This window comes from Melopsittacus undulatus, chromosome 8 (genome assembly GCF_012275295.1).
Source record: "Melopsittacus undulatus isolate bMelUnd1 chromosome 8, bMelUnd1.mat.Z, whole genome shotgun sequence".
Lineage (NCBI taxonomy): Eukaryota > Metazoa > Chordata > Aves > Psittaciformes > Psittaculidae > Melopsittacus > Melopsittacus undulatus.
Window position 1 is genome coordinate 16,562,045 of NC_047534.1, and position 16,593 is coordinate 16,578,637.

The 16,593-nt window shown below is 43.0% G+C and overlaps 1 protein-coding gene across 2 annotated transcripts in view; it reads right to left on the minus strand.

Annotated features, from left to right (window-relative positions):
* Nucleotides 1-645: 645 nt before the first annotated feature.
* The window catches only part of CLUAP1 (clusterin associated protein 1), a 65,254-nt gene continuing 49,306 nt past the window's right edge, over nt 646-16,593 (minus strand). For both annotated transcript variants that reach the window (XM_005150682.3, XM_034065456.1), the window contains exons 10-12: nt 10,920-11,027; nt 2,740-2,795; nt 646-933 (exon numbers count right to left, since the gene is read on the minus strand). In XM_005150682.3, coding sequence (XP_005150739.2) covers nt 787-933; nt 2,740-2,795; nt 10,920-11,027 — 311 coding nt within the window. In that variant the 3' untranslated portion in view covers nt 646-786. The remainder of the gene's footprint in view (nt 934-2,739; nt 2,796-10,919; nt 11,028-16,593) is intronic.

A 16,593-nucleotide genomic window follows, 5' to 3' on the forward strand; every position in this document is an offset into this window, starting at 1 on the left:
TAAAGCAGAGAAAACACGCTAGATGAACTGCAGCCCTTGTGTTCACTTGAATGGTACCTTCACTGATGGCATCACTATGACTTACTGAACAAAAGCCCAAGTTTTGGCCCATTTGAGTGCTGAAATCTGAGTCCATCCCAGAAGTACCAGAATAATTAAGGGGCTAATTCCATACAGATGAAGTTGCAGCACAGTCTCTCAGAGCACACAGAGACTGAAGTTTGAGAACAATTCCCACCAACACAGCTGAAATACAGAGAAATGCTGTGCTGAAGGTGGTATCTGAGGACCCCTTCACTATCTTTCCAGTTTTACCTTCACTCCTTCAGTCTAACTGGTGCTGCTCTTTGTGGAGACAAGCCCTTGATTAAGTAAAGGATATGTTTAGGATAAATAGATTTAAGCCAAATTTAAAAACAATTTAAATGTATTCCCAGAGCAGTTTTTCATCCAGTTTTATTAAGCCAAAAAAAAAAAAAAAACTGTTTGGACATAATAAAAGGCAGGGAAATCAAGCATATGATGCTCACTGCAATGCATGAGGGCCAGTTCTACTGCAATTATGGATATAACCACACTTTGCATTACTGTGATTCTCATTACAGTTAAGTTGCTCATGATTTGAGAGTCCCAGGACTGACAATCCAAGTTTCATTTTCAAGTTTAATGAACACTATTTAAAGACCCCTGAATTCATGCTGAAAAGATGGTAGGATATTAGCTCCTGGCTTGTATGCTCTCCAAAGTCTGTATTTCAAGATGTCTTCTGGTCCTACTACTACAGGCTCAGAAGTCATTATCAGTTTCCTCCAGTGGCTCTGGCTTCCTTGCTCGGAGAACAAATTTTCTCGGTGAGATTTCTATGCTTTTGTCTTCCACATCATCATCCTCTTCATCTTCATCCAGGTCAATCTCACTATCCCCCGAGTCCTCCTGTAGGAAAGCAGAGTTCAAACCCAGTTCATATCTCAGATGGCAAGGTGTCTGCCAGCTCAGTAGTAAAGGATGGCACTGCTGGTTGATGCTGAGTTGCTTCCTCCCCTGCACTTTATCACATACCCACAGGCTATGGGGAAGGCTGCTTGTCTGGACTTGTGTGCATCCAGATTTGGACTTCAGGGAACAGCAGCAGATTCTGCAAGAGTTTTTGTTCCAGCTCAGGCTGCTGTGTGCTGCTGGCCTTCCAAACCAATGAGGAGCCAGAACTCAGCTAATGGCCCAAAGGGGTTTCACCAGCAGCTCCCCATTTTGCTAGACAGTGGCTGCTTCACTTAATTGATTGCCAGCCTCCTTCCCCACCTCATAGGGCTGACAAAAATGAACTCCCTGACTTCTGCTGAATCTGGTATTAAAAACTTTGCAAAGTGTTTAAATACCTGTTGAGAGACTGAAAAGTCAAGGTGCAGTGAAAGAAAATGAACTGCAAGAGAGAAACCCACCTGTGCCTTGGCGATGATCTTGGATGTGCCTGGGGCAGATCTCCCCTTGGAGAACCAGAGTGCAAAAAACAGGGGAGGCAGAGTAGGGGGGGAAAAAAGTACAAAATCATGAAAGAAAACAGAAATAAACCAGCATGGGAGCAGGGGAGAAGGCAGCAAAGCCAGGCACAACTAAGGCATCATATGCCACACCAACAAGTACAGATGCTGGGCATATGGCCACTGGCTCTTAGGCTGAAGCCTCCTCTCTTCTCAACTCCACAGCCCAATTAACTCCTGGAGGGGTTCAAACCAGCCTCCCTGGTTTCCTTCCCTGATCTCAGACACTTGGATGCCTGCAAGGGTCCCTAAGCAAAGCCTCTCAACATCAGGGCCTCCTGAGGTGCTGTATTAAGAGGTCAGAGCCATGGGACAACTGAAGTGGCTGCAGTGGAGGGCAAGAAGAGTCTGAAGGCCTTGGCTTTCCACACCTGGATATGCCAGGGCTGTGCCAGGGAGATATGTGCAAAAACTGTGAACAGGAAAGTCTAAAGGGAAGAGAAACTGCAGAGGATGACTATCCAAACCTGGCAAGAACATGGTCAAGGACCATTGGGCAGCACTATGACAGAGGTCACATCTTTGCCAACAGCACTGTCACTCCTGACCCTACCCAGAACTGGGTCTAAATGCCATCATTCCCCAGAAGGCATCAAACAGCCTTAACCACACCCATGTGGCCCAAGCGAACAGCAGAACATGATTTGCAAGTGCAGAAAGGGCAGCTCATCCTTCTCTAGTAAGAGAATTAGCTCGTTTATTGCTCTTGTGCCTCCAGATCTCTGCAATGAACGCTCAGTAGCATTGTTTTTTAATCTTCTGGCCCCACCTGGAGGAGAAATAGTCAGTGCAGAGCTTTGCAGGCTAACTCAGCAGTGCCAGACAGCTGTGGCACTATTATGTCCTATAGAAGTGCATTCCCCCATCCACTTCCCTCTCATTTTTAACCTTCCCCTTGGGACTCTGGAATTGTGCTAGCTCACAACCTGCCCATTAACCCCTGCTTCCTGATCCATGGCATTCCTGCAGCTGTGGGCTGTTAGTTATGCACTGCCGGCTGAGGGTAAAGCACAGGGCAGAGATTACAAGAGCAAACAAAACCGAAAAATGTGTTATTATGCAGATGAGCAAGCTGTCAGCTGGAGGAAAGGATGGAAAAGCAGGGGTGGGCATGGAGAAAAGATGTTTCTCTAGCTGAGGAGAGGGATTTCATTCTGAAGCACTCAGAAAAGTTCTACAGGCACATGGGATGGTTACTTACATCTTCCTCTGTATCTCCACCTTGCATTGTTCCCACAATCCATACGCCAGCTCTTCCTGCAAGAACAAAGAGAGACACCATAAAGCCTGGCTCAGGGTTAACACTGAGGGACAATGAAGGCAAAGCTCTGTTTATATTTTAGAGGGCTGGTACAGTGAGAGGGTGAGATTGCAATGCAGATAAGGTCACCACCCTTGCTAAGCCTCAGAGCTCAGGAGAAGGGAGAAGAGGGTAATGCTAGCAGTAATTCCAGTCAGGTTGGTATTTCCAGAGCTACCTTATGCTAGTACAACAGTTCTGACAGAACAAGGGGCAATAGAATCATAGAACCGTTTGGGTTGAAAACGACCTCAGGATCACCTAGTTCCACCCCCCACCATGGGCCGGGACACATGAAACAGAAAATTCTATCTGAACACAAGAAACCACTTTTTTTTTTTTTTTCACTGTGAGGGTGGCTAAACACTGGACCAAGGCTGCCAAGAGATGTTGTGGAGTCTGCATCCACGGAGATATTCAAAACCCAACTGGATATGGACATGCTCAAACCTCCTGTTTGAGCACAGGGGTCAGACTAGATGATCACAAGAGGTCCCTTCCAACCTAATCAATTCTGTGGCTTGGCATATTCCTTCCTCTGCTTTGATATATAGAGAACAGAAGCCCATCTTTTCCATGTGGTAAGCCTCTGTGCTCAGATCCTTTCTGACAAACCTCTTTTGTACATCCCAAAGTACAGAAGACAGGTCCCTTTCATCTCCTTTGTAGACTGATTTGGGTTAGCTGTAGCAATAAGCTAGCCTATCCAGAAATCACCAAAAAAACTCCTGTTGTGTCAAGGCAGACAATTTAAAGGATCTTATGTCTTTCAATTAGAAGTGTCCCCTATTCATCAGGTTGCTAATAACACCGGCAGTGGAGATGAAATCAGAAGATCATCCCTGGACAGAAGATCTCTCATCAAGCTTTAGAGACTTTTGCTCTAATTTACAGTAGACTAACCTCTAAATTTGGAGATGACTACAAGTCACATTATTAGATGACAATGGAACCGCATTTTTGTCCAGCCTACAGATGACTCCAGGAGTTTAACTGATTTTGCTATGGAGAGGGCTCAGCATGAAGTGTTAGATAGGGAATTGTTACCTCAAAAGAAGAAAGCAGCAGAGTGCTCCTAAAATTTACTGGTAAGACAAAGCTGAGAGACATCCTGAATAAAAAAGAGAATCAAGATACTACATAAGGAGAGATCATGAAACAGGACAGCCCAAAAGTGCCAGGGGAAGAGCTTAGAGAATCTAACAGAAGGTCTGCAGATACTGGATGCTGCTCTTCCATCAGTGGAAACATTAAGGACATTTCATGGACATCTGACTGCTTATATTTGGAGGAAGAGGAGGAACAGCTATTGTCCAGATGTTGATCCCTACATCACTTAATCCAGGCACAAGTCTTTGAACTAGCGACTATGGGATCAGCAGGATTAGGTCCTGTAGCACAACCCTGGGACACTCACAGGTGATTCCCTGAGATGCAGAAGAGCTGGAGCTCCAGGCTGTGCACTGTGCTGTAGACAAAACAGGAGAGAAAGTAGTTTCCACATTGGTAGCAGAGCTTCTACACCAAAGGCAGGAGCATTATTTTAACTTTCAGATTATAAACCCCCAGGATTCTGTGTGTGGGAGCAGGTTGTGGCAGATTGCTGCAGAGCATTTCTGTGTGTATTGGGGGGCAGGAAGCAGAGGAGTTGTCTGCACGGGATGTGAGAGCTGGCAGGTATTGGGGTGTTTATGGTTTTATATTTCCTGGGCTCAATTCAGCTGGGCTCAGCTTGCTGCAGCATTAAGCTGCACTGCTCTGGCCACAGAGGCTCCTGCATCTTGCAGGTGCTTGATAGCCTGTTGTATTTCCTTACAAATAATGTGAACGCAGCCAGGACAGGCGGTACCAAGTGATTATCGGGCAAAATGCTAGTAATGAACAAACTAATTCACTGCGCCTTTGGATTCAAATCTCATCTCTGTGCACTGCCATGGTTTATAGCCACTGAGCCATCAAAGAGCAGAAGTGGACATGCAGCCATGATTTGAAGCCTATTGAGCATTTGCCATTTTGCTAACACAAGCAGTTGCCTACAGTGGATCCAGAGGACTGGAATGATTTACATCGTCTACCCGCAGTGGGTATATGCTAACCCTGTGTCTGACAGCAAGAACCAACACAACCTGGGAGGTTAGGACAACCATGAAGGGAAGGGAGATTTGCAGCTGAAACATTTTGCTCCCATTTCAGAGATGCGCCTTCAGTTTCCAGCTCTTACTGCAAACTCGGAACATGAGCTCAAATAAGTCACCTCCCCTCTGCACCACCTCCACACACAAAAAAACTGAGATAAATCTTTTCCCTGATGGTTCTGATCTGTGTGCCCTTTGGGCACTGTGTTCTTAAGTGTAGCCCCTAGTGCCAGCCCTCAATCTCAATAGCATTCTCTAGGCATTGCCAAAGTACAGTGATTAACTAAGCACACTTCAGCTGCTGCCCAGGCTGAGGATGCTCTAATTATTTCTCCACAAAAAGGAAATTCGCTTGGAAATGAGTGACCTGTCTCCCATCATTACAGACATACAAGCTCTCCTCCTTCTCCATCAGGTCCAGTGTTGCAATGGCCACCACACAAGCTGAAAGTGCACAGCAATATCTCCTCCCTCCCAGGGAGCACTTAACTTTGCCGACACAAAACAGAGAATCATAGAATCAACTAGGTTGGAAATGACCTTTAAGGTTACCAGGTCCAACCATTCCCCAGCTCTGCGAAGGCCACCACTAAACCATGTCATGAGGGCCTCATCTACACGATTTGTCAACACTTCCAGGGATGGTGACTCCAGCACTGTCCTGGGCAGCCTGTTCCAATACCTGACCACTCTCTGGGGAAGAAGCTGTTCCTAATATCCACTCTAAACCTCCCCTGGTGCAGCCTGAGGCTGTTTCCTCTTGTCCTACCCCTTGCCCCTTGTGAGAAGAGAGCAGCCACCTCCTGGCTCCATCCTCCTTTTAGGTAGTTGCAGAGAGTGATGAAGTCGCCCTGAGCCTTCTCTTTCCCAGACTAAACCCCAGTTCCTCAGATGTTCCTCATCAGACTTGATCTCCAGACATACAGCTAAAGGCAACTCTGTTGGGAGCAGATGCTGAAATGGTGGGAGGAAGCTCTACTTCATGTTAAGACAAATCAATTTCTGTGAATTCCAATCATAGCCCTTTTCCAGTGTTTCCAAACATACTTGACTGTCCCCCTTTCCCCAGCTACATGAGCCTGGTAGCATTGTTCAGCAGCACATACTGGGTGGGTTCCACTTCCTCCAATGTACGCACTTTGCTTTCTTAATAAAATCCCTTTATTCTCACCTGCTGCATCCAGACACAGATTTGTTCTTGTTGTTAAACAGAGCAGGTTTTCACAAGCACAGATTTTATCATCCAGCAGCAAATACACTCGCTACCTGGTTGCCAGCACATCATTACCACATGGATCCTCTGGGTCACTTCTGAGAAGGTAACAGAGCTGCTCCCTCACTGTTTAACTTTGGACAGGTTGTTTGCTGAGAAACATTCAGGGTTTTATAAAGCTGTCTTCTTACAGTAAAGACTAAATGGGACTGAAGCTGTTACTGTCACAGTTGTGAAATGGTTTCTGGTCCTAACAGAGCAAAACCACCCCTTAACACCAGCATGAGAAAACGTAAGCTAAAGCATTTGGATAACTGGTTTACAGGAGCTGACAGATCCTGGCAGTGCAGAGTCTCTGCTCCACACTATACTAATTTACTACAGACAGACACAGTTCCATGTTTTTTCAAGCATGGATCATTTCTCCTTTATTCAGTAGCATTTCCACTGCCTACCTTGTTGCAAGCCCAGTGTGTGCCAGTGTCATGGCGTAACCCAATCTGTCAGTGCTGCCACTCAGAAGAGGAGGGATGGTGCCAAAATGCTATTCAGAACTCTGGACCAAATGAGACTGGGAAGATGGATCTACACATGTCATCACAACATTACTCAAAAATCTGCTGGTTTTGACAGCAAGGATGAAACAAATCCACTTTAGTCAAGGGGAGACCAGACAGGTTCTTAGGGAAAAAAATAATTAAAACCAAACAATCTACTGAGGGTGGAATAAATTCCTGGAAACCACATCTGACTCAGGAAGTCCTGATGGAAGCTGAAAAAGCTTGAGAGCAGGAGGGAACCTGAGGGAAATTCCTGCATTCTTCCCCAGGCATCTTCTTTCAGCCAGTGCTCAAGACAGGAGACCAGGCTGGACGGACCTTATGCCTGATCCAGCATGGAAGCTTCTCCACTCTCAGGACAAGGTTTTGCATTCTTTACCCTGATGTCTAGTCCATCAGCATGTGAACAACCACCCTGCTGCAAATTACTGTTTTATGGCCTGTTTCAGGCAAAAGGTTTCTCTACACTGCAGATAGTTAAGACCTTCAACATTGCCAAGAATATCTTTTTCTTTGGCTCTCTGACAAAACAAAAGTCTTATTCCAAATGCCATCACTAACTCATGGTTTGGCCTCAGGGAAGTCCATGCATCTATTTTATTTGTGTAGCAGCCTCACTAACTTATTGCCAGACAGAGTAAAAGTGGATGTGAATTTTATTGACATTGACAATGTTCAAACTAGAAGTTATGGATGATAAATCAATGCATTCTCTAAGTTACAAAAGCAAATGATTAGTGACATAAGAATTGATTATAATAAGCTCCATCAAGGAGGAGACTTGCCTGTAATAGTGGTGTTGTGATAACAAAGCAGGTTGTGGTTTCACAAACCCAGAAAGCCAGCATCTGTCAGTTTGGTGACTATCCTCCCAGGCATTTATTCTCACCCCCATACCTGTTCCCATCATGCACAGAAACCTTCCTGGCTTCCTAAGTCTGGGTCTGCTGTACTGTTGAACCAGAAGCATTGAACTCAATGAAGATACCATCTCCACAGCACCTTACAAGCTTCCTCCTTAACCTGCTACTGCCTATTCCTCTTTGTACACAGAGAATAAGGGTTCGATTTTCTTTCAGTACCTGGCAGCCTATTGTGTGTCTCCCAGCTAACACTCTTTTCTGCTCCATGGGAGAACAAATCCTATACTTTCAAGTCTTCTAATTGGCTAAAAGAAAACAATAGTTAGAGCTGCATTTACTTCAAATTTTACTGCATCCAAACAAACCTAGTGAAAGGACTCTTGAAAGTCAAAGTGTGTTGATTTTTTCTCAATTATACCAAGTGGTCTAATAAGAGAGATTCTCTCCCCGTGAATCTTGCCTCTATAATGGCAAAACACACTGCTCACCTATTACAGATAGGGGGAGGAAGACTTATCTTACAATTTTAATAACCTGCAAATTAGAAATGTAAAACTAAATCACAGCAGGAAAGGACCACAGTGGACATTTCTCCTTAGACTGAGAGCAAACAGGGCTCACATGCACACCACCATGTAAGAAGAACACACAAAGCTTCAAAAGAAAGTGATTGAAATATTGTGAATTAAATCAAGGGAAAACGCCATCAAATAATACAAATAATATTTTTGTTATGCTGCCTTAATAACTGAGTATATTCTAAATGCAAGCTACCTGTGCTGAAGGACATGCACCAGTTCTTGGTGTGTTCAAAGATAAGTGGCCAGGGAATCCTCAGGCCTGATTTTCTAAAGAATCTGACACACCTAACATGAATCTTGGGTCTTGACAGGTCTCCAGCACTTCATTTGGTGAGAGTAATAGAATCATAGAATAGTTAGGGTTGGAAAGGACCTTAAGATCATCTAGTTCCAACCCCCCTGCCATGGGCAGGGACACCTCACATTAAACCATATGATAGGCTTCATCCAACCTGGCCTTGAACACTGCCAGGGATGGAGCATTCACAACTTCCCTGTGCAACCCATTCCAGTACCTCACCACCCTAACAGTAAAGAATTTCTTCTTTATATCCAATCTAAACCTCTGCTGTTTAAGTTTGAACCTATCACCCCTTGTCCTATCACTACAGTCCCTAATGAATAGTCCCTCACCAGAAGTCAAACACGTAACCTCACCATCAATGACAGACCTGGACCAGAAAAGCCCATTTACATAGATGGAGAGGAGCAGATTTGAGCCTGTTCTCCAGGCTAGAACTGCTCGTCACGTAGTGTGGCCTCTGCATCAGGCTGGAGCTCCTCAAGGAGAGCTTTGGCCTGATTCATGTGTCTTGACAGAGTCCAAACTTTTGTTCCTGTGTTCTGGACAGAGAAGAATGGGCAGGACTGAGCAAGCTCACTCTAACACTAGCAGCAGAGATATCCCTAAGTTGAGTTATCCTAAACAATAAGTGCTGACATTTTGAACCAAAGCCAGTGGTATGGACAGAGAACCTTACTGTTAATCTCACAGTGTAACTATAGCTAGAGCTACTGGGTAGATGCCCAAGGTGATGATGAGTAACCTCAGCAAAGCAGAAAAGTGAGCCAACAATCCTTCTCTTAAGAGTCTAATGATGTTCGCATTCATCTCTCCCAGCAGAGACTGCGTTACAGCACTGTCAGGCTGCAGTGTTGCAAGTTAGAATGGGGGAATAAAACCTTACTCCTTCCACAGGACCTGTCAGAAAGGCATCCTGGGAGCCAGTTAACACTCCTGGAGCTGCTTCAGTAGCTCACCATAGGCGAGAGACAGAAAGAGGACAGAGAGCTATGTGAGGCTTTCAACTGACACAGAGACAAGGGGAGTAAAGATTGGGATGGTGACTAGCAAACAGCATGCTCAGAGTATGAAAAAGTCAGGGGATAATTATCTGCCAGAAGTAGTTTACTAAACACTAGGAAGAGACCTAACAAAAGCACAGAAAGCAATCTAAACAACACAGCAGAGGAAACATCTCAGAGATTTGAAATGCTTGCTTTAAGTCTGACAAGCTAATGCTGAGTCTCCACTAAGCATAATTAATGATAACAAAATTATTCCTAGAAACAAATATACTAGCAACAAAATGTGTAACTTTTATTACAAAACTTTTCACTCCTAAAAGTGGTATTAAGAGCTGACTGCAGCCAGAACCCACATCACAAGATTATGATGCCTTTTGGGATAAAGCATCACACAGTTACACAGTCACTTCCAAAACTCTGAAAAACTGTACAAACCTTTCCGTGAGAAATGGCAATGTAAAAATCCTTAGTGAATAGTAGTGTTTCTAGCACTTCTCAAGAATTTTCAAGTTTCATGAACAACACAAGAAATGATGATAAAAAAATGCTTAAATTATATTGATGTGAGAATTCTGGCTTCTTGCTCTGGTCTCAGAGAGAGGAGAGCAGAATTCAGGTCAGAAAACCACACTTATTGACAGTATTGCTCCATATCCAAGTAAAGGTCCCAGCAGAAGAAGTGGCACACGAAACTACACACCCAGGGACTCCATCCAGATCCCAGAAAGGCTTCTGCTGATGTTCAGAATCACTCAATAAGATTGCCCAGAAGAACTAACCCTACTTCCTGGGTTCGTTTTGCTTGATTATAGACTGAGCAGAGCATTTATTTCTCCACTAAGTGAAACACAGACCCTCAGAGGGTCATTTCTCTGAATTGCTTCTGACCAAGACTCTAAGTGGAATCAGCAGCCAGAGGTGGCAGTTCCACTCCACATGAACAGACGTCCTTCCCTGAAAGGAACAACTCAGGTTATTCATTTGATCCATGGGTTATAGGAATAACTCAGGTTATTCCTGTATGACCTGTGACTGTGTCAGTGCAGGTTGCTTTATGGACTTACTAAAGGTCTCCATTTGAAGAAGACTACTAGAATGAGTGTCAACAGCCAAAGGGAAAAAAGTGCTTGCAATAAGAAATGGTATTACTTTTCTAAGGCTTTGTATAAAGCTACTTTAGGAATCTCTAAGGCAATATCAAATAAGGATTTTCCTCACGTGGTACTTTTTTCAGTAAGTAACCCTTAATTTGCTCCCCTGAACACACTGTTTTCTCCACAAGACACTGTCCTCTTACAGCTCAAGAGAACTGAGCAGTGCCAAAACCCTTCAATGACACACGGCCTTCTTTCAATTTAGGTTACTCACATAATCCCAGTGTATCATTCTGAGTAAAGGCAACTAAGGGAAGGTTCAGTTACCTTGCAGCAGTGTTCCCGTGGCAGTGTGCTGCTTTCTGGTCTGCCTGTCTTGCATTTCACTGTCGGATCTATCATCGTCTTGAATCTCTACATCAGAATCGTCATTAGCTGGTTAAAACAAAAACAATTGATAAGTATCACTCAAGCCAGCAAAACAGTCTCCACTCTGTTCCAAGATGAATGAAAAATGTAGTCTTACGCAGACATTGGTACTATTGATGAGGACAGGTAAACAGCCAACATCCATACCCTGAGTAAGGCTTCCTTCTTCACAGAAGTGCCAATGAAGCATAGGTATAAACATTGTCTTGGGACAGCCTTTGGATTGTACCATTACACAGTTCTAAATACACTCTCTAGGTATGAAGAGTACGTACAGCCAGGAGGTGCTATTTCAGCAACTGATTTAAAGATAAAAACCTTTTAAAAGTGTTTGGAAAATGTGGGCTTATTAATACATCTCCTAGTCTTTTACCTTGGCATAAGCAATATCAAAACCTCTTAGACCCTTCACCTCCCATTTAACCATAGTTTAGAACAGCACAGTAAGACATTTCCAGAAGTAGTTACAGCCAAACCCAAGAGAGACAGAAAAGCTTCACAAGACATATGAACTTCTTCAGCTGTTTCCACAATATGCCTTTGTTTTCTTCTTCCTATCCAAACTAAAGCCCTCCAGCTGAACAGAGCTGATGCTGTGTGGTGCTTGTGGAACTAGTGCTATGGCAAACCCACCAGCACCCTATGTGAGGTCAGTCCCCAGCACAGCAACAATAGCTGCTAATTATTTAGAGAAAAGAGGCAATTCTTTGTCGAGTACATTGAATTAAACACATCTAAGCTGAAAATGGAAATAACTACTTTAATTATGATTAGTAATGAGCTGACACATCTTTTCACTGTTTAATTATCAGACAATATACAAATATTAGGCATTTTTCCATCACGATTTTCATTGCAATACTTAGTGACAAAATATAACAGTAAGGGATGTATTTGATACCTGGTAAGATTACAAGATTACAAGAATCACAGAATCCCAGACAACCCAAAGAGGCCAATGCAGCTACCACCACTCTGGGGACACAGCTTAGAGCAGGGAGGCAGTTCTGCTCTGGCTGGGGCCATGACTTAAACATGGGGCTTGAATTTTCCATTTTGCTTTTCTGGAAACCCTTTCTCCTTTTTTTAACCTCTTGTGTTAACAGACCCTCAGCTATAACACTCAAATACATTTCCCTTGGGACAAAGCAGTGGTAAGAAAACAAGAATACATAAGAACTAATTCTTCTGGTGCTCCCACACCTGTGACTTCATGCTCTCCTGCACCACATGAACCCTTCCAGCTCCCTGCACTCCAGCCACTTATGACCTATTTCAGCTCGCCAAAGGAAACTCGTTTCATTGTATAATTCTCCACAGTATATTTCTGTTGGAAAGTGGGTCTTGCAGGAAAATCCCAAGCTGAGTAAATGCCTTGCAATAGAAGGGATACCTGCTGTATAGAGAGAATCAGTGGCTGGGGGCACCAAGCTGCTGCTCTATGAAATGAATTAAACACAGCTTTTTTAATCCCTTACCTTGCCTTTTTCTTTTTTCCCTCAGGTTCTCTGATATTCTCAATTCCCATCTTTCTCACACTGTGTCTTTTATCCCTCTTCCCCACTAGCCAGATGTTGTAACTCTTGCATGTAAGTAAGTGATGAAGCTGCAATTTTCTGCTATTCAGCCCACATGGGTATACCACAGAACATCCCTGGCAAGCCCCAGGGAAACGTGCTTGCTTTGTGCCCAGCTCTACTTTTTGTCTTCCAAAGCATGCTCAACAAGCCAAGTCAGTGGTAACTATATGTCTAGCTTCCAATTCCCCCTTTATAAAGCCTGGATTACCCTTCAATACAAATGAAGAGAAGATTCATCAGGTGAATTATCAACATATAAACCCATTGCATTACTTTTTCTACTGACATGTGATCTTGTTACAGATCTATAGTGAGAGTTTGGATTTTCTTTGAATAGTGTAGCTGGAATTCAGATGCACATACCCCAGCATGAAGCATCACTGTAGTGAACACACATGGGAAGATCCAAAAGTGGCAAATGCAAATGCAAATTCAGCAACTGTAAAATTTCTGTCTCCAAGCCTCCTGCCCACCACTTGGAAAAGCACTGACCACTTTTTTTCACTCACAAAGAAATAGATGTATTGCTCTACCCTAGCTCAATGGCTTCTATCACCAAGCCCAGCTCTGTCTGATCTACAGTCCAAGTTATCAGCTGAGCAGAATCATGATGAGCCAAAATCCCAATGACACAGCAGCAGAGCATATTGCTGAAAACAGGTTTAAATACACAAGATGAAGACAAGCTGAGTATAGGTTTCTTAGTAGGACTGAACAGCAGACTAGTCCAATGCTGTGTGTAACATGTTCTAGCTAGAGCACTATAGGTTTCCACCATCCTACACCCCTCACTGTAGATGCCTACTTCATTTAGTTTGCCACTAAATATTTTTGGTATTCATAAAAAGGCGACAATTCAGAAAGTTTCACTGAACAACATCTAGAAAGAAACCACTTGCTAGAAGTCATAGCCACATCTGTTTAACCGAAATTACAATGCAACAATTACAGGGAGACAAGGAACATTCTTTAAATGCTGATTTTCTACTATCCATATAAATCAATTAAGATAATAAAGCATACTACTACAAATTCCGTGTTCTAGTACATGGAGTACAGAACACATTCTACTAGAACCAGCTTATGAGACTTGTGTGGGTTTACAAGAAGATTACTTGACTTTGCACAACAAACTCCACAATCCATGTGCCCCATTTAGGCCAACGCTGGCAGCTTAAGGCTGGTCTTTTAACAAGCTCCTGTGTTTTTATTATGAAAAGGTCATCAACAGAAGAACTCTACAAACTGGGTTTGGCCCATTTCCCCACTGCTGTGGTTTACTCTACCACACAGAGAACTAGCTACAACATCAGACTACCTGAGAGGGAACATACTAGGATATTAAAATCTGCTTGCCTCACATTGCAACATCGCCTTTCCTAAAGGTGGACTTCAGTCAGCTGACTTGGTTTCATTTAAAACAGTCCAGTTGTAACCAGAATATACCTTTAGTGGCTGAAAACTGAAAACCACTGCTCTCAAGATGTGTTCTTTGTTCCAAAGCACACCTATTATTCCCAGAAAAAGCCATAACTGATTCCTGGTCTGATAATGCTGTATCTAAATGATATAATTTGGGGTACTTTGCAATGCTTGAAGGAAAACCTGCATTGTTTAATAAGTTACCAGTGACTTCATTACAAATTTGTTAGTTTGCATAAATATTCAAGTGAATGTATCCAAGTGTAAAATAGGAAGGTACTGTGAGAATGAGCACAAAGGACATCCTTTATTGATATACTTTAGCATTTTCACTTTCCTAATAGAAATCCCTGCTCTGAAACATAGGCACTGCTCCACAGCAATTACTGGAGTCAGCAGGATGTTGATTTTGGTGAGAAAACATCATGAAACACAATAAAGTGGGCAACTGACAGTTACTTGAGCCAGGATAAAACCCATGGAATAAATTGCAGGAAATTTTAGAGCAGGGAAAAAAAAAAGGGGGATCGATTGAGATTTTAATGGGACTGAAGGGAGAGTGAAGTTCAGCACCCACATGAAAGCCTCGGTTCTACCAAACCCATACTCGTCCCACCAAACACAAGAGCATCAGGCTGTGTATCAGCCTGAACACTTCCGCATTCACAGCTCTGCAACTTGCACAGAAAGAAACGCTTCAATACATAAATTCTGTAGGGAACATCCTTTGTTCTTAGCACAGAAATGAGATCCTTCCTCTAACCTCCAAGAAAAATTCATCCTGGTGCTGAGAGCTGCTAATCAAGATCCAGATAATTGTGGTTCTAACTTCAGCAGAAAGCTTGGATAGTCAGACCTGCCTGTGTATACTGGGAAGCAAACCAGTTGCTGGTTCACAAACCAACAATCCCCAAACACCAGGTCCATGTACACTGTCTCACCTTGCACCGTCATCTTAAAAGGGTCTGTTGCTACAGTATCCAGTAAGGACGATTAACTCCTGCCCAGGGAAGCAATAGGTCTCTGTCACTTGAAATAATTAACTCTGGCTGACAAGCTCAATTTAAACTGGGATTTGGAATCCTGGCACAAGAATAAGTAGCTACATTAATTTTCAGCCCATTTTATAGAGAGGTCATATTCAGTGAACTATTTCTAAGTACCTTAAAAGCCAAGAATCCATCAAAGTATTATTAAATTAGAACATTAATTTGTAATTATTTAACAAGCAAAATGCACAACTCTTAGGGTCTGTGCCAAGTGTTTGTTACAGAAGATAAATGGTCTGAGCATCCTGCTGACGACAGTGATGAGCGTCATTCAGGCATCTGGCCTTTGTGGAAATCACCCAGCAACTCAGTGTTACAGTTGTTGCAATGGAGCTTTTTGTTTCTCTGTTGTCAGATTTTAAAGCATCAGTTCTGGAGTGGAAAGGATACACTCAGATTCAGTGCACCACCAAACTGCAAGAGACTCATGAAACTTATCCAAAGCACAACATCTATTTGCTCTGTTTAGTAGAGGAAGGCGATGCACATTTTGCTTGGCCATGAGAAAAGCAAGAGTTAGCTCAGCTAGTAGAGCTGGTCAAGGAAACATTCTGGCTGTGTACAGAGCAGAACTGAAGCTCTCCAGGAGCATCAGTTAACCCTGTTGCTGTTGCTGTACACTATACAAGTAGTGCAAATACTACTATAGAAGTAGTGCAAACTCCAAAATGCTGCGTTACACAAATGTCTACTCATTCTACAGACCAAGCAAGAGCACAGAGGGACTGGAGTGGCACAAGCAATAAGAAAAAAACAGGCTGAAAGCACATACTTCTGCAACCTGAAATTAAATCCTGGGAATAGCATTGCCCACAGGAAACACAGGAAATATTTTTTAAAATTTCAAGGGCTTTATTTTTATACTTTTGAAGCAAAAACATTTTACTTTTTTAAAAAGCTATAGTTTACATGGTCTGCTTTTGAACTGCCAAAAAAAACCTTCAAAAGAAAGCATATGGGAAAACGCACATGAAATAGTGTAAGCAGGTGAGAAGGAAAGTAAATGTAATAAGCTGACTAGTCTGAAAAATACGTACTTCAGGCTAGAAACACAGCTGTTACTTTTTGCTCCACAAACAGGTTTTTTTCTACCTTGGATGAACCAGAAAAAAAAGTTTCAGTTTCTGGTGTGGCCAGTGACCTTCCAAGCCCTCTCTTCTCACACCAAACCAGAGCACCTCCTCACATATCTACACCTAATGGTTCTGTCAACAGCCTCCACTGTGCTCATCCGAGCAGCATCTGATAGAATGTTTGAAGAGTCTCTGTGCCATTAACCACAAGAAAACCAAGCCCTGAGCTTCAGTCAGTGGGCATTTGTTAGTTTGTACCAATCCTGGATGCAGCACAAGGGCAGCACTGCATGAAAAACACCACACTGTGTGCTGGTTTCTATAGAAGCATCTTAGATGAAATAAAGATAAAAATAAAAGCAATTTACTTACTGCTCATCACAAAAGACATTTCTGAATTGCTGCAAATACTTTATTGCGTATATTTTCATCCTGCAAATAATACTCA